General features: G+C 39.8%; 1 protein-coding gene across 1 annotated transcript in view; it reads right to left on the bottom strand.

Moving 5' to 3' along the window:
• Window positions 1-19675, bottom strand: part of RB1 (RB transcriptional corepressor 1) — a 1127793-nt gene that overhangs the window by 791637 nt on the left and 316481 nt on the right. The window contains exon 11 of the mRNA XM_053708021.1: window positions 7655-7803. Coding sequence (XP_053563996.1) covers window positions 7655-7803 — 149 coding nt within the window. The remainder of the gene's footprint in view (window positions 1-7654; window positions 7804-19675) is intronic.

Here is a 19675-nt window from a genome sequence, read left to right as displayed (position 1 = left end):
AAATTAGTGTATTTACACTGAATTTACGTATAACAATTGCAGTATTGTCAAACCGAAAGTGACGTACGCAGTACACACAATATAAGGACATTGTACACACTTTGTGAAACCCACAATACATCACGCATGAAAAAGCTAAATCTCCTTGAAATCAGAAAACTATCCATATTTAATTTTACCCAAATAATATAAGAGAATAATCTATAATATTCTCATTAGTGTATGATAGATTGGTAACATTCACACGCACAAGCCACTAGGCACCTACTACCCTATCCAATACCAATAGGTGACATGAACCAGTGAGTACCGATAAATTGCTCATATAACGGCCAGATATAAAATTAATAGGTCTCACAGGTCACCAATAGCAACCAGTGATAGAGTGATTTTAAATGTTTGTGTTTACCCATCTTTTAAGGTAATCAATAAAAGTTACATTTAAATAAAAATTTAATTTGCCTCTACCATTAGTCTGGGCAAAGAGTGCTATACAAGCATTTCTTTCCAGGGAGCCTAATCCCAATTGTTCATAAAAGTATTGTATTAAATGCTAGCACCACTCCTCATAAGGAATAATATATTGATACTGAGTATCTTAAGTAACTAAGATTGAGGAGCTTGCCTTCATAGTGCCCTTGCTGTTTTTTGTGTGTGAAATATGATGATTTCTCCCTGAGAAAAAACAGAATTTATGCTTACCTGATAAATTACTTTCTCCAACGGTGTGTCCGGTCCACGGCGTCATCCTTACTTGTGGGATATTCTCTTCCCCAACAGGAAATGGCAAAGAGCCCAGCAAAGCTGGTCACATGATCCCTCCTAGGCTCCGCCTACCCCAGTCATTCGACCGACGTACAGGAGGAAATATGCATAGGAGAAACCATATGATACCGTGGTGACTGTAGTTAGAGAAAATAATTCATCAGACCTGATTAAAAAAAAAACCAGGGCGGGCCGTGGACCGGACACACCGTTGGAGAAAGTAATTTATCAGGTAAGCATAAATTCTGTTTTCTCCAACATAGGTGTGTCCGGTCCACGGCGTCATCCTTACTTGTGGGAACCAATACCAAAGCTTTAGGACACGGATGAAGGGAGGGAGCAAATCAGGTCACCTAAATGGAAGGTACCACGGCTTGCAAAACCTTTCTCCCAAAAATAGCCTCTGAAGAAGCAAAAGTATCAAATTTGTAAAATTTGGCAAAAGTGTGCAGTGAAGACCAAGTCGCTGCCTTACATATCTGGTCAACAGAAGCCTCGTTCTTGAAGGCCCATGTGGAAGCCACAGCCATAGTGGAATGAGCTGTGATTCTTTCAGGAGGCTGCCGTCCGGCAGTCTCATAAGCCAATCGGATAATGCTTTTAAGCCAAAAAGAAAGAGAGGTAGAAGTTGCCTTTTGACCTCTCCTTTTACCAGAATAAACAACAAACAAAGAAGATGTTTGTCTGAAATCTTTAGTGGCCTCTAAATAGAATTTTAGAGCACGGACTACGTCCAAATTGTGTAACAAACGTTCCTTCTTTGAAACTGGATTCGGACACAAAGAAGGTACAACTATCTCCTGGTTAATATTTTTGTTGGAAACAACTTTCGGAAGAAAACCAGGCTTAGTACGCAAAACCACCTTATCTGCATGGAACACCAGATAGGGCGGAGAACACTGCAGAGCAGATAACTCAGAAACTCTTCTAGCAGAAGAAATTGCAACCAAAAACAAAAAACTTTCCAAGATAATAACTTAATATCTACGGAATGTAAGGGCTCCTTTAAATCCACCGTGGTCATAAATTGACCTTCCTGGATGGTAGGAAGGATCGTTCGAATGGTTTCCATTTTGAACGATGGAACCCTGAGAAATTTGTTTAGGATCTTGAGATCTAAAATTGGTCTGAATGTTCCCTCTTTTTTGGGAACTATGAACAGGTTGGAGTAAAACCCCATCCCTTGTTCTCCTATTGGAACTGGATGAATTACTCCCATCTTTAACAGGTCTTCTACACAATGTAAGAATGCCTGTCTTTTTATTTGGTTTGAAGACAATTGAGACCTGTGGAACCTTCCCCTTGGGGGTAGTTCCTTGAATTCCAGGAGATAACCTTGAGAAACTATTTCTAGTGCCCAAGGATCCTGAACATCTCTTGCCCAGGCCTGAGCAAAGAGAGAAAGTCTGCCCCCCACCAGATCCAGTCCCAGATCGGGGGCCATCCCTTCATGCTGTTTTGGTAGCAGTGGCAGGCTTCTTGGCCTGCTTACCCTTGTTCCAGCCTTGCATCGGTCTCCAGGCTGGTTTGGGTTGAGAAGTATTACCCTCTTGCTTAGAGGATGTAGAAGTAGAGGCTGGTCCGTTTCTGCGAAAGGGACGAAAATTAGGCTTATTTCTAGCCTTAAAAGACCTATCCTGAGGAAGGGCGTGGCCCTTTCCCCCAGTGATGTCTGAAATAATCTCTTTCAAATCAGGACCAAACAGTGTTTTGCCCTTGAAAGGGATGTTAAGCAATTTTGTCTTGGAAGACACATCCGCTGACCAAGACTTTAGCCAAAGCGCTCTGCGCGCCACGATAGCAAACCCTGAATTTTTCGCCGCTAATCTAGCTAATTGCAAAGCGGCATCTAGAATAAAAGAGTTAGCCAATTTAAGTGCTTGAACTCTGTCCATAACCTCCTCATACGAAGATTCTTTATTGAGCGACTTTTCTAGTTCTTCGAACCAGAAACACGCTGCCGTAGTGACAGGAACAATGCATGAAATTGGTTGTAGAAGGTAACCTTGCTGAACAAACATCTTTTTAAGCAAACCCTCTAATTTTTTATCCATAGGATCTTTGAAAGCACAACTATCTTCTATGGGAATAGTAGTGCGTTTGTTTAGAGTAGAGACCGCCCCCTCGACCTTAGGGACTGTCTGCCATAAGTCCTTTCTGGGGTCGACTATAGGAAATAATTTCTTAAATATAGGGGGAGGAACAAAAGGTATGCCGGGCCTTTCCCATTCCTTATTTACTATGTCCGCCACCCGCTTGGGTATAGGAAAAACATCGGGGGGCACCGGAACCTCTAGGAACTTGTCCATCTTACATAATTTCTCTGGAATGACCAAATTGTCACAATCATCCAGAGTAGATAATACCTCCTTAAGCAGTGCGCGGAGATGTTCTAATTTAAATTTAAATGTTACAACATCAGGTTCAGCTTGTTGAGAAATTTTTCCTGAATCTGAAATTTCTCCCTCAGACAAAACCTCCCTCCTGGCCCCCTCAGATTGGTGTGAGGGTATGTCAGAAACGTTATCATCAGCGTCCTCTTGCTCTTCAGTGTTTAAAACAGAGCAATCGCGCTTTCTCTGATAAGTAGGCATTTTAGATAAAATATTTGCAATAGAATTATCCATAACAGCCGTTAATTGTTGCATGGTAATAAGTATTGGCGCACTAGATGTACTAGGGGCCTCTTGTGTGGGCAAAACTGGTGTAGACACAGAAGGGGATGATGCAGTACCATGCTTACTCCCCTCATCTGAAGAATCATCTTGGGCACTATTATTATCTGTGGCATCATTGTCCCTACTTTGTTTGGACACTATGTCACAATTATCACATATATTTAAATGGGGAGACACATTGGCTTTCATACATATAGAACATCGCTTATCTGATGGTTCAGACATGTTAAAGAGGCTTAAACTTGTCAACAAAGCACAAAAAACGTTTTAAAATAAAACCGTTACTGTCACTTTAAATTTTAAACAGAACACACTTTATTACTGAATATGCGAAAAAGCATGAAGCAATTGTTCAAAATTCACCAAAATTTCACCACAGTGTCTTAAAGCCTTAAAAGTATTGCACACCAAATTTGAAAGTCCCAGGTATCTGCTTTGCTGAGACCCAACCAAGCCCAGAGGGGAATACGATACCAAATGACGCCTTCTATAAGCTTTTTCAGTGGTTCTTAGCTCCTCACACATGCATCTGCATGCCTTGCTTTCCAAAAACAACTGCGCATTAGTGGCGCGAAAATGAGGCTCTGCCTATGACTAGAGAAGGCCCCCATCTGAAAAAGGTGTCCATACAGTGCCTGCCGTTTTTTTAACAACAATCCCCAAGATTATAATAACTATAAAGAGTTATAATCTGCCAAATATGCTTAGCAAAGTAATCGTTTTAGCCCAGAAAAATGTCTACCAGTTTTTTAAGCCCTTATAAAGCCCTTTATTCTTTTACTTAATCTAAGAAAATGGCTTACCGATCCCCATAGGGAAAATGACAGCCTTCCAGCATTACAAAGTCTTGTTAGAAATGTGGCCAGTCATACCTCAGGCAGAAAAGTCTGCCAACTGCTTCCCCCAACTGAAGTTACTTCATCTCAACAGTCCTGTGTGGAAACAGCAATCGATTTTAGTAACGTTTGCTAAAATCATCTTCCTCTTACAAACAGAAATCTTCTTCTCTTTTCTGTTTCAGAGTAAATAGTACATACCAGCACTATTTTAAAATAACAAACACTTGATTGAAGAATAAAAACTACATTTAAACACCAAAAAACTCTTAGCCATCTCCGTGGAGATGTTGCCTGTGCAACGGCAAAGAGAATGACTGGGGTAGGCGGAGCCTAGGAGGGATCATGTGACCAGCTTTGCTGGGCTCTTTGCCATTTCCTTTTGGGGAAGAGAATATCCCACAAGTAAGGATGACGCCGTGGACCAGACACACCTATGTTGGAGAAATAGTACTCACTGGCACCATTTTAAAATAAAAAACTTCTTGATTGAAGAAACTAAACTAACACCTCACTTTACCTCTTCCTATCACTAACACAGGTAAAGAGAATGACTGGGTTGGGAGGGAAGGGAGGAGTTATATAAACAGCTCTGCTGTGGTGCTCTTTGCCACTTCCTGCTAGCAGGAGGATAAATCCCACAAGGATGAAATCCGTGGACTCGTCACATCTTGTAAAAGAAAAGAGGATCCGAGCCTTTCCCATTCATTCTTAATAATATTTTCCTTCTTAACGGGAACCGGGAAAGTTTAAGGCACCACCCTGTCCTCATAAACCTTATCAAGCTTAGGAATAGAAGCTTCCTCGGGTAACTTTGATTCCAGGATCTCTATAATGTAGCCAACACTTCCTTTAACAGAAAGCATAAGTGCTCTATCCTTAATCTAAAGTCTGGTCCCTCTGCAGCCGGAGTCTTAGAGGCAGCCTATTCCGACCCAGAAAGAGCCTCCTCTGAAGTATCAGAGGCGTCTTCATCACCGGATAATCTAGTGTCAGATAAATCCAGCCAATTGGTAGATGACCCCTGGGAAGGATAGCAGTATTTAATCTTTCACTTGCGCTTAGCAGGGTGAGATAAAGCACTAAAGGCCGCAGACACTGCTGTTTGCAATTGTTCAGAAAAGTCTGGCAGTAAGAGGGCCCCTCCCGAAGGAGGATTAGTTGTGCAATGGGGAGCTGCATGTGTAATCGGAGATGATTGCAGGGAACGCACTGCACGGGATGGAGACCCCTCAGAGGTGGACGGCTCAGTGGTACTTAACATCTTAGTCTTTTTAGATACAAGTACTTTATCTAGGCATGTGGAACATAGTTGAGCAGGCGGGTATACCATAGCCTCCTGACAATAAAAACAGGTATTAGATATTGGTAAAGAGGGAGTACACTCTAACGCATCAGAGTCCTCCGTTTTTTATTTCTTATAAATGGACTTTAGGAAGAAAATGACACCTTTATACCCCCAATGGCCGGGGCACTCACCACCTCCTATGACCCAGGCCCCACAGAGAAACCGCTTCTTCTCCTGTAAACCACACGGTCAGGAAAGCGGAAGTTAATAAGGCCACACCCGGTCACATGGAGTGCCATGCAGGACCGCCCCTGCTGCAGGAAGAAAAGTGTGCCAAACTGACAGGCTGCGCAGTTTCTCCAAAATGAAAGTAAAACCTGAATGTTCCCACTTCTGCCAGAGCCTCATCTCGCACGTCGCAGCATAAAAAACATAATAAAGCAAATCATGTATAAAACCCCTGTTCAATAATCACCTTCCGCAGATATTAACCCTTGATTCCATACAGATAAAAGAGTCACACTGTGACCCTGTCTTCTTACATTATCATATGAAATAAAATTAAACAGCAACCTTAATGGAATCTCTGCCGTGGAACAGATACATAACCTCTCAAGTTTGACAGTCTTGTAGCATCACACCTGACATGGACTTGAGTGATAGAAGCAGGCAGTGAAACTCTTCAACACTGATTGCTTAGGAGCTGTTAATACAAGTCTAGATGGTTTCACAGAAAGACTCTCCCTGCATCTCCAGACCCTAACATTCGTCAATGCTCTCACTGAGAGGCTGACAAGACTACTTAAAATTCCAGTCCCATAGTGAAGAGTACTACTATCCATAAGAGACTACTCCGAATCTTCCGACACTTCTCTGCCATCCTCCTGTGATGAAAGGCAAAGAATGACTGGGGGATGAGGGGAGTGGGGGAGGTATTTAAGCCTTTGGCTGGGGTGTCTATGCCTCCTCCTGGTGGCCAGGTTCTGTATTTCCACAAGTAAGGAATGAAGCCATGGACTCTCATAATAAGATGGAAATACTAGTCAGATAACAAACCCATCTTCGCACCTGGTGCAGAGCGCCTTACCCCCCTGCTCCTGATATATGCCATTGTCAGGAGCCAAAATTGGAGCGTCACACTCAAGGAAATGGCTGCTGTGCAGTAAGGAGAGGAGTAGGAGTGAGCGCACATAGCTGCAGTGAAGGCACAAACAAATGTAACCTCCATTCTCCCAAAGTGCAGCCGCACTGCGTTGTAACCGAAGCTAAAGGAGTAAAAGTACACGTTAAATGCAGCCGCACTGAAATAAACAAATATGAAGGGAAGTCTAACAGCACTAAGGATTATACTTACCTAGCAGTTACACTAGCCACACCAAGAAGCAACAATCTCAAACATAAAAATGGACTGTCTGAATAGCAGTCTAACTTGCCCCACACTACAGTACAAACACTAAACCCTTCCACTGTATAGTAATACCCCAGTACACTGCCTTATGTAATTTCCTCTAGCTATGCTATACATAACTATATGTACCTACTGACAGCCTAAGGGCTGTGTGGGAGAAAGTACTTACCAGAGCATTCACCCCCTCCACTGAGCTTACCCAGCTGCAAAACTCTGCATATAGTAGAGAGCCCGTCCAATACTGTAACTAACAGTAGAACATTTACATTGAGAATACATAAGTATGGCCAAGCAGAATGAGGCTAAAGGACCATTTTCAGTGACATCTGTGGCAGGATTGAGATTAAAAACGTATACTTTATACAGCCACAAGTCTTCACCTGTTCCTTGGAGAGGCAAAGAAATGACCAAGGTACAGGAAGTGTAAGGGATTAAAAGTTCCGGTGTACTGAATTCCCAATAGTAATGGCTTGTGGCAGCTAACCAACTTAAAGAAATAATAATAGCTGACAACCTGTAAAAATAAAAAAATAAAGAACTAGGAAACTATGAACTCAATGTAGAATAAAAAAAAAATAGCCTTTGCATAGCAGATAAGATGCCTTGGTTGCTTTATGAATGAGTAATAAAAAATGTAGTTCACTAACCAAAAGCAAATTAAAAGCAAGGAAACTATTACCTCATCAACAGGACATTCATTTACTTCACAAAGAACCTCTATGACTTTTGTGTCCGTTTCAGACTGTCGGGACGTGCGTGTGTTCCTGTTTTGACCACGCCGGGAAGATCGTGTTGGGCAACTCACAGATAATCCATTCAGAGCATTCTCTGTGTTTTAAGGAGACAGTAGAATTAGCATATATATTTAACCCCCATATAAAAATATCAGTTGCATGATTCTGAGCTACACCCCTAGACAAACGTTAATATTCAGGTAGAATTACTATTTACTCACTTAACTATGTAAATATTTATAAAACAAACCAAAAATGTTAAATTTCTGTTGCAAGGCAATTACATTCCTAATGTGAATATAGTCGACTGCCAGCAATATGACAGAATAAAATGTCATACTATGTTCATATTAATTTTCAATCAACAAGTACTTTATTTATCCAAAATGTATAGCTAAAAAACAAAAAAAGATAAAATTACTGACAATACTAATTGTTAAAGGGAATTAAAATATTTTTCTGGGGGGGGCGGAGCCAACTGCCAAGCTGACTGGACGCATACTGCAAGAGATCTGGCTCTTAATTCTATTATTAGGGCATTATTAATAATTATATGTATACCCTACACCCCCTAACAAAGACCCCTACAAGCTCATCTCATAAAATAAGTCATAATCAGAATTAGCAGCTGGAGGGAGGAATTATACATCGGACTACACGCACCGAAGCTGCCACAAGGACACAGAGTTCAGCCGCAATTTCTAAAAAGCTTTAGACTATCTCTACATTAATTTCCTCCATAAAAGTGGCCACGCTTATAAAAATGGCACTGGCACCCACTGAGGACCTCCACAATATGGTGCAGTCCCTGCTAGAAAATTTTGCATGGCAGATTAAGGAGAACTTTAATGACCTCTCGGCGCTCCTAAAGTCAGCTCTTCATGAACCGGCTTACCAACAAATACCACTGGATGAGAACCTACATGAATCTGTGCGGACTACCGAGACAGCTATCACCCCACCTATCATAGGAGCAGACCACAGAGCCTGCAACCCAGACAGATCCCGACAGCGTCAGGCTGAATTCCCAGAACCTGCAAGACCTCAGGGACACCTAAGCCCAAAGCACCAGTATAACCGGTGCGCAACTACCTTTCGTGCTAGGGTAAATATCTTGTTGCAGCCTGACGCTCCAACCCTGGTCTCTAGATCTGATTCAGCCAGAAGATTCATCATTCTGCTCAGCAAGGCGGTGTTGGCAGGGATGCAGACATCACTGAAGGCGGCTGGTACAGATGAGATGACACTGCCGCTTGCTCACACGCATTCTTCTCCTATTTTGCAACTGAGAGGCAGCGGTAACGATTATCCTAAGATTGCACGCGAGTTTGTGGCAGAGAACCGGAAGGCTGATCCCCATGGAGCTTACTGGATGGCCGAGGAGCCTTTTTGACCCAGGTGGCTAACATTTATTTTTGCTCTCCCCACTTATCTGCATAGCGCATACCAGAGACACTAGCACAATGGTCCGTGAATTCTTATACATCTTGGCAGAGACTTTTGAGGACTATGATTAGAGTTAATGTAGAGATTTGTATCTTGACATAATGTACCCTTTGGTCGCTGCCACCCTTCATTACGGTTTCTTATAACCCCATAGGCTAATTCTCTATCTGGCTATTTGGAAGTCCGATGCTGATCTTTTAAAACTTAAACTTTACCGCCCACTATCTTACTATGATATTATATTGCTGAGACAAAACTCATAGGAGCCTTTCATCTAGCCTAAAGACCTAGCACTTTTACGTTCCCAGATTCTTTGATGGTTTGCTCCTAAGACCTGTCAGCACTTGTGTGAGAATTTCCCTCTCTATTTAATGTTTAAGGTTATACTATGGTTTTCTGGATACAGGATTAACATTTCTATCATGACTGTTAATCACCTCACTACAGCCTTTTATACTCTCTGATCATACCTAGTCTCTTTATATGCCAGCAAGGGGAATGAGGGTTGATCAGTTCTCCCCCCAGTCCATCTGCCTTCCACATACTGGGACCAAAATTAGTTATCATATGATCATAGTTAAATCTACTGTTTTATATTTAAGCATTATTACCTACTGAGTGTCAGTTTTTATACATTTCCTTCCCACACTAAAGGGCATACTTAGTACTGTTAACGTCTATACCTAACTTATATGTTTTAGCGATGGTGGATCATTGGACTAATCCTTCCATGAACATAGATGAGCAATTCCAAATCTCTTGTTTAATGTGTTCTTGTATTGTATTACTAAGTGAAATGTAGGTTATAATAGTTCTTGAAAGGTTGTGTTTAACTTGGTTATATATGTCATCCTCAACAGAGTTTCTGCTTTTAACATAGAATGATGTTCACAACAAATGTTTAAGCTCCCACATTTAATACCCACTATACTGTTAACATGAATCCAGGATATACACATATATAGCAACTTTCCCCTGCCCATTCCTGTGCTCTTATATGAGAAGGACACAGCTATCTTTGATAGGCATCTGATTGTGAAAACATAACACTCTGGCCTTTTAATCTACTATCCTCCCCCTACCTAAACCAGCAACAACATACCAGGGCCAAAAACTGATTCATTCAGGCAAATTTAACATGGTTTGAGATTTGAGAAGTTTAGGCTCGGCTTATTATCCTAGCTAGAATTTGCATTTACCTACTCTACACTTATTATTATTGATGTTTTCTTTACAACATATGGGTAGCTATGGGAGCTAGCACTGCTCGCTGATGTATGCCTATACTCTCTGTTGCGCACATATCAATGTACTACTTACCTGAATTAAGACGATGATATATACTTCCATTGATAACTTATACTAAGACCTACAGCACCGGCTCTCCAGATTGCCCTTTTATGAACCAGAGAGTCCACCTCTATGACTATAGTAAAATTTATTAAATTGGGAACCATACCCTGTCTCATGCGCCTCATAGATCCTCTCAGGTCATACCTATTACACCTAGCTTTAATTTAACGTTGTTAGTCACCTGAGTATGCTTACTTTTAGCTTGCAGCTTTTCTTATTCAAGTAAATAGGCTTAGTTAGCATAGCTGACACCCATTCCTATGCATATCTACATTCATCTAGCTAAACGACTCCCTTAGCGACACATCAATGTCTTAATACAGCTCACATAATAAGGTCCCAAATGTCATATGCCCCAACTCCAAGGGAATCTTCCCTCTATTACTTTGCTACTGACTTCTATAGCTCTTTGGGGTTAACGACATTCCATAGTTTAGGATGCAACTGCTCACACTGCATTAGCTAAACCTATATATCTTGAAAAAACTGTTATATGTAGTATCTCCGATATATCTTAAAGTACTATCTATATCTCAAAATCACATGCTAGGAACTACCTAGAAGTCCTAACTACTTATAATCAGCCTTTATTATAGAGCTAGACCCGAGAGGGCCGAATCTCTATCCGCAGGATTATGGACATTTATTATGTTTAGTCTACATACCCTTCAAGTATTTGGAGACAGTTAAGCTTTGTTGTAATGTTTTATCACCATTGTTATGACTGTGCATTATACTTAAGTATCCATATAGTTTAATGTTTATTAACTCATGTCAGCTATGCTATTTAGTTATATTGAATACTGATAGGATATTACTTAAATTATATATTTTCTCTCCTCACTACAGATATGTCTCCTCTCATAACAGTTATCCTCTACTCTGCTTATCCTAAAAGTTATTACACTGTTATTTTTTGTATTACGCCTGGTACATTAGTAGAAGGCCTATATCATGGCTGATCTCAGTGCATTTTTCCAGCCCCATATATCTTGAGTTGCTAACATTATAACTGAGGAATGCTAAATTCTCACAGAAGCCCCTATAACTTCCTATAGGTTAATCATGGTTTGTAAATGCCCCATTACATGGCGAGCGAAAACAAATACAGAAAGTAACAAAAGTGTATTTATTATGCACAAATTTATTAGCATAAATTGAAGGTAGACTGTTCCTTTAATTTCCTAAGCCTTTCATAGCAGTATACACAATAGATATATATATCCCCCTTTATGGAGTATTTAAGCGCATTAATGACTATTATAGACATATCTCCTCTTAACTGTCGTATTCTATGCTGTACAAGACTATAAATTTGCAATATGTTTTATGAGGTACATTGCTTGAACTATACCTAGTAACCTAATAAGACCCAAACCCCACACTAATACCCTGACTGACTCCGCCCCCCCCCCCCCTCTCCTTTCATCTAAAGTGGCTCTGGTCCGCTGACTTCATCTTCCCCTAAATTTAAAAAAAAAAAATGAGGTTTCACTATTATATGTTCCAGCTACCCATATATGTCACACACTAGCTCATACATTTTATGATCTACATTTTAGATAAACTCTTATGACTCATGCCAGAAACTATTCCCTTATTAGTGACTTTGCCATATTATATAGTAAAAGCCCTCATCCACAGGACGTTCGTATCACTGTAGTCTAGACATGGTAATAATAACTGCAATACTGGTACCCTAATGTTTTAGATCAATTCTATTGAGAACTGTATAGGCGTTTCTATCAAGTCTGCTTTGTATCTGGACATATTTTCTATTTTGTTGTTGATACTCTTTACCTCAATAAAAAATTATTTAAAAAAAAAAAAAAAAAATTCTGTAATGTTTGTGCTTAGCATTGTTGATGGGGTTTTGAAACCAAAATTAAAGTGATAAACTTTCTAATTTATTCCTATTAGCAAACGCTACCCAGGTTCTGAACCAAACATTCTTGCTTTTCAAATGAAGATGCCAAGAGAACGAAGAAAAATTGATAATAGGAGCAAATTAGAACGTTGCTTAAAATTGCATGCTCCATCTGAATCATGAAAGAAATTTTTTGGGTTTAGTATCCTTTTAAGCATTTTTTTTAATTTAAAGAAAATAAAATATTTTAAAGGGACAGTAAACTTATTTTTTATTTAAAGAATATCATACTATGGATTTCAGTAATAAAATGTCGAATTTACTTTTGAAGAACACTAATTATTGCTTTTTTCATCCTTAGAGCAACGGATAGCTTAGCCAATTAAACGGCTACTGAAAAAGTGTTTTGTCTGCTCTTGGCAGTTAAGCAAATATCTAAAATCAATAACATGTTTAAATGGCTTTAAAGGGCGAACGTTATTTTTTATTTAAAGAATATCATACTATGGATTTCAGTAATAAAAACATAATTTATGTAAGAACTTACCTGATAAATTCATTTCTTTCATATTAGCAAGAGTCCATGAGCTAGTGACGTATGGGATATACATTCCTACCAGGAGGGGCAAAGTTTCCCAAACCTCAAAATGCCTATAAATACACCCCTCACCACACCCACAATTCAGTTTAACGAATAGCCAAGAAGTGGGGTGATAAAAAAGTGCGAAAGCATATAAAATAAGGAATTGGAATAATTGTGCTTTATACAAAATCATAACCACCACAAAAAAAGGGCGGGCCTCATGGACTCTTGCTAATATGATAGAAATGAATTTATCAGGTAAGTTCTTACATAAATTATGTTTTCTTTCATGTAATTAGCAAGAGTCCATGAGCTAGTGACGTATGGGATAATGATTACCCAAGATGTGGATCTTTCCACACAAGAGTCACTAGAGAGGGAGGGATAAAATAAAGACAGCCAATTCCTGCTGAAAATAATCCACACCCAAAATAAAGTTTAACGAAAAACATAAGCAGAAGATTCAAACTGAAACCGCTGCCTGAAGTACTTTTCTACCAAAAACTGCTTCAGAAGAAGAAAATACATCAAAATGGTAGAATTTAGTAAAAGTATGCAAAGAGGACCAAGTTGCTGCTTTGCAAATCTGATCAACCGAAGCTTCATTCCTAAACGCCCAGGAAGTAGAAACTGACCTAGTAGAATGAGCTGTAATTCTCTGAGGCGGAGTTTTACCCGACTCAACATAGGCAAGATGAATTAAAGATTTCAACCAAGATGCCAAAGAAATGGCAGAAGCTTTCTGGCCTTTTCTAGAACCGGAAAAGATAACAAATAGACTAGAAGTCTTACGAAAAGATTTAGTAGCTTCAACATAATATTTCAAAGCTCTAACAACATCCAAAGAATGCAACGATTTCTCCTTAGAATTCTTAGGACATAATGAAGGAACCACAATTTCTCTACTAATGTTGTTGGAATTCACAACTTTAGGTAAAAATTCAAAAGAAGTTCGCAACACCGCCTTATCCTGATGAAAAATCAGAAAAGGAGACTCACAAGAAAGAGCAGATAATTCAGAAACTCTTCTGGCAGAAGAGATGGCCAAAAGGAACAAAACTTTCCAAGAAAGTAATTTAATGTCCAATGAATGCATAGGTTCAAACGGAGGAGCTTGAAGAGCCCCCAGAACCAAATTCAAACTCCAAGGAGGAGAAATTGACTTAATGACAGGTTTTATACGAACCAAAGCTTGTACAAAACAATGAATATCAGGAAGAATAGCAATCTTTCTGTGAAAAAGAACAGAAAGAGCAGAGATTTGTCCTTTCAAGGAACTTGCGGACAAACCTTTATCTAAACCATCCTGAAGAAACTGTAAAATTCTCGGAATTCTAAAAGAATGCCAAGAAAAATGATGAGAAATACACCAAGAAATATGTCTTCCAGACTCTATAATATATCTCTCTAGATACAGATTTACGAGCCTGTAACATAGTATTAATCACGGAGTCAGAGAAACCTCTTTGACGAAGAATCAAGCATTCAATCTCCATACCTTTAAATTTAAGGATTTCAGATCCTGATGGAAAAAAGGACCTTGTGACAGAAGGTCTGGTCTTAACGGAAGAGTCCACGGTTGGCAAGAGGCCATCCGGACAAGATCCGCATACCAAAACCTGTGAGGCCATGCCGGAGCTACCAGCAGAACAAACGAGCATTCCTTCAGAATCTTGGAGATTACTCTTGGAAGAAGAACTAGAGGCGGAAAGATATAGGCAGGATGATACTTCCAAGGAAGAGATAATGCATCCACTGCCTCCGCCTGAGGATCCCGGGATCTGGACAGATACCTGGGAAGTTTCTTGTTTAGATGGGACGCCATCAAATCTATTTCTGGAAGTTCCCACATTTGAACAATCTGAAGAAATACCTCTGGGTGAAGAGACCATTCGCCCGGATGCAACGTTTGGCGACTGAGATAATCCGCTTCCCAATTGTCTACACCTGGGATATGAACCGCAGAGATGAGACAGGAGCTGGATTCCGCCCAAACCAAAATTCGAGATACTTCTTTCATAGCCAGAGGACTGTGAGTTCCTCCTTGATGATTGATGTATGCCACAGTTGTGACATTGTCTGTCTGAAAACAAATGAACGATTCTCTCTTCAGAAGAGGCCAAAACTGAAGAGCTCTGAAAATTGCACGGAGTTCCAAAATATTGATTGGTAATCTCACCTCCTGAGATTCCCAAACTCCTTGTGCCGTCAGAGATCCCCACACAGCTCCCCAACCTGTGAGACTTGCATCTGTTGAAATTACAGTCCAGGTCGGAAGCACAAAAGAAGCCCCCTGAATTAAACGATGGTGATCTGTCCACCACGTTAGAGAGTGTCGAACAATCGGTTTTAAAGATATTAATTGAGATATCTTTGTGTAATCCTTGCACCATTGATTCAGCATACAAAGCTGAAGAGGTCGCATGTGAAAACGAGCAAAGGGGATCGCGTCCGATGCAGCAGTCATAAGACCTAGAATTTCCATGCATAAGGCTACCGAAGGGAATGATTGTGACTGAAGGTTTCGACAAGCTGCAATCAGTTTTAGACGTCTCTTGTCTGTTAAAGACAGAGTCATGGACACTGAATCTATCTGGAAACCCAGGAAGGTTACCCTTGTCTGAGGAATCAATGAACTTTTTGATAAATTGATCCTCCAACCATGATCTTGAAGAAACAACACAAGTCGATTCGTATGAAATTCTGCTAAATGTAAAGACTGAGCAAGTACCAAGACATAGTCCAAATAAGGAAATACCACAATACCCTGTTCTCTGATTACAGACAGAAGGGCACCGAGAACCTTGTAAAAATTCTTGGAGCTGTAGCTAGGCCAAACGGCAGAGCCACAAACTGGTAATGCTTGTCCAGAAAAGAGAATCTCAGGAACCGATAATGATCTGGATGAATCGGAATATGCAGATATGCATCCTGTAAATCTATTGTGGACATATAATTCCCTTGCTGAACAAAAGGCAAGATAGTCCTTACAGTTACCATCTTGAACGTTGGTATCCTTACATAACGATTCAATATTTTTAGATCCAGAACTGGTTTGAAGGAATTCTCCTTCTTTGGTACAATGAAGAGATTTGAATAAAACCCCATCCCCTGTTCCTGAACTGGAACTGGCATAATTACTCCAGTCAACTCTAGATCTGAAACACAATTCAGAAATGCTTGAGCTTTTACTGGATTTACTGGGACACGGGAAAGAAAAAATCTCTTTGCAGGAGGTCTCATCTTGAAACCAATTCTGTACCCTTCTGAAACAATGTTCTGAATCCAAAGATTGTGAACAGAATTGATCCAAATTTCTTTGAAAAAACGTAACCTGCCCCCTACCAGCTGAGCTGGAATGAGGGCCGCACCTTCATGTGGACCTAGAAGCAGGCTTTGCCTTTCTGGATGGCTTGGATTTATTCCAGATTGGAGATGGTTTCCAAACTGAAACTGCTCCTGAGGATGAAGGATCAGACTTTTGTTCTTTGTTGAAACGAAAGGAACGAAAACGATTATTAGCCCTGTTTTTACCCTTAGATTTTTTTATCCTGTGGTAAAAAAGTTCCTTTCCCACCAGTAACAGTTGAAATAATAGAATCCAACTGAGAACCAAATAATTTGTTACCCTGGAAAGAAATGGAAAGTAGAGTTGATTTAGAAGCCATATCAGCATTCCAAGTCTTAAGCCATAAAGCTCTTCTAGCTAAAATAGCTAGAGACATAAACCTGACATCAACTCTGATAATATCAAAGATGGCATCACAGATAAAATTATTAGCATGCTGAAGAAGAATAATAATATCATGAGAATCACGATGTGTTACTTGTTGCGCTAAAGTTTCCAACCAAAAAGTTGAAGCTGCAGCAACATCAGCCAAAGATATAGCAGGTCTAAGAAGATTACCTGAACACAGATAAGCTTTTCTTAGAAAGGATTCAATTTTCCTATCTAAAGGATCCTTAAACGAAGTACCATCTGACGTAGGAATAGTAGTACGTTTAGCAAGGGTAGAAATAGCCCCATCAACTTTAGGGATTTTGTCCCAAAATTCTAATCTGTCAGACGGCACAGGATATAATTGCTTAAAACGTTTAGAAGGAGTAAATGAATTACCCAATTTATCCCATTCTTTGGAAATTACTGCAGAAATAGCATTAGGAACAGGAAAAACTTCTGGAATAACCACAGGAGATTTAAATACCTTATCCAAACGTTTAGAATTAGTATCAAGAGGACCAGAATCCTCTATTTCTAAAGCAATTAGTACTTCTTTAAGTAAAGAACGAATAAATTCCATTTTAAATAAATATGAAGATTTATCAGCATCAACCTCTGAGACAGAATCCTCTGAACCAGAAGAGTCATCAGAATCAGAATGATGATGTTCATTTAAAAATTCATCTGTAGGGAGAGAAGTTTTAAAAGATTTTTTACGTTTACTAGAAGGAGAAATAACAGACATAGCCTTCTTTATGGATTCAGAAACAAAATCTCTTATGTTTATCAGGAACATTCTGCACCTTAGATGTTGAAGGAACTGCAACAGGCAATGGTACTTTACTAAAGGAAATATTATCTGCATTAACAAGTTTGTCATGACAATCAATACAAACAACAGCTGGAGGAATAGCTACCAAAAGTTTACAGCAGATACACTTAGCTTTGGTAGATCCAGCACTAGACAGCGATTTTCCTGTAGTATCTTCTGACTCAGATGCAACGTGAGACATCTTGCAATATGTAAGAGAAAAAACAACATATAAAGCAAAATTGATCAAATTCCTTAAATGACAGTTTCAGGAATGGGAAAACATGCCAAAGAACAAGCTTCTAGCAACCAGAAGCAATGAAAAATGAGACTGAAATAATGTGAAGACAAAAGCGACGCCCATATTTTTTAGCGCCAAATAAGACGCCCACATTATTTGGTGCCTAAATGCTTTTGGCGCCAAAAATGACGCCACATCCGGAACGCCGACATTTTTGGCGCAAAATAACGTCAAAAAATTACGCAACTTCCGGCGACACGTATGACGCCGGAAACGGAAAAGAATTTTTGCGCCAAAAAAGTCCGCGCCAAGAATGACGCAATAAAATGAAGCATTTTCAGCCCCCGCGAGCCTAACAGCCCACAGGGAAAAAGAGTCAAATTTTTTGAAGGTAAGAAAAAATGATTAAATTAAAAGCATTATCCCAAATATGAAACTGACTGTCTGAAAAATAAGGAAAGTTGAACATTCTGAGTCAAGGCAAATAAATGTTTGAATACATATATTTAGAACTTTATAAACAAAGTGCCCAACCATAGCTTAGAGTGTCACAGAAAATAAGATTTACTTACCCCAGGACACTCATCTACATGTTTGTAGAAAGCCAAACCAGTACTGAAACGAGAATCAGCAGAGGTAATGGTATATATATAAGAGTATATCGTCGATCTGAAAAGGGAGGTAAGAGATGAATCTCTACGACCGATAACAGAGAACCTATGAAATAGACCCCGTAGAAGGAGATCACTGCATTCAAATAGGCAATACTCTCCTCACATCCCTCTGACATTCACTGCACGCTGAGAGGAAAACCGGGCTCCAACTTGCTGCGGAGCGCATATCAACGTAGAATCTAGCACAAACTTACTTCACCACCTCCATCGGAGGCAAAGTTTGTAAAACTGAATTGTGGGTGTGGTGAGGGGTGCATTTATAGGCATTTTGAGGTTTGGGAAACTTTGCCCCTCCTGGTAGGAATGTATATCCCATACGTCACTAGCTCATGGACTCTTGCTAATTACATGAAAGAAATATAAAGAAAAACTGTCTTAAAAAGAACAGGGTGGGCCGTGGACTCGTCATATCGTAAAAGAAATTAATTTATCAGGTAAGCATAAATTTACTTTTCTTTTACAAAGATATGACGAGTCCACGGATTTCATCCTTACTTGTGGGAAACCAATACCAAAGGAAAAGGACATGGATGAAAGGGAGGGACAAGACAGGAACCTAAACAGAAGGCACCACTGACTGCTTGAAGAACCTTTCTCCCAAAAATAGCCTCAGAAGAAGCAAAAGTATTACATTTGTAAAATTTGGAAAAAGTGTGAAGGGACGACCAAGTCGCAGCCTTACAAGTCTGTTCAACAGATGCATCGTTTTTAAAAACCCTAGTAGAATGAGCCGTAATTCTTTCAGGAGGCTGCTGTCCAGCAGTCTCATATACCAGGCGGATGATACTTCTCAGCCAAAAAGAAAGAGGTAGCCGTAGCTTTCTGACCCCTACGCTTTCCAGAATAAACGATGAATAATGAAGATGATTGACGGAAATCCTTAGTTGCCTGTAAGTAAAACTTTAAGGCACGGACCACATCCAAATTATGCAACATACTTCTTAGAAGAAGGGTTAGGACACAAGGAAGGAACAACAATTTCCTGATTAATATTCTTATTTGAAACAAACGTAGGAAGGAATCCAGGTTTGGTACGTAACACCACCTTATCAGAATGAAAAATGAGATAAGGAGAATCACACTGTAGCGCTGAAAGCTCAGAAACTCTTCGAGCAGAAGAAATAGCAACTAAAAACAGAACTTTCCAAGATAACAATTTGATATCTATGGAATGCATGGGTTCAAACGGAACCCCTTGAAGAACACTAAGAACTAAATCCAAACTCCAGGGAGGAGTAATGGGTATAAATACAGGCTTAATTCTAGGTAG

The sequence above is a fragment of the Bombina bombina genome, chromosome 3, assembly GCF_027579735.1.
Source record: "Bombina bombina isolate aBomBom1 chromosome 3, aBomBom1.pri, whole genome shotgun sequence".
In the NCBI taxonomy this organism is placed as follows: domain Eukaryota; kingdom Metazoa; phylum Chordata; class Amphibia; order Anura; family Bombinatoridae; genus Bombina; species Bombina bombina.
This window is presented reverse-complemented; position numbering and strand designations above follow the sequence as displayed.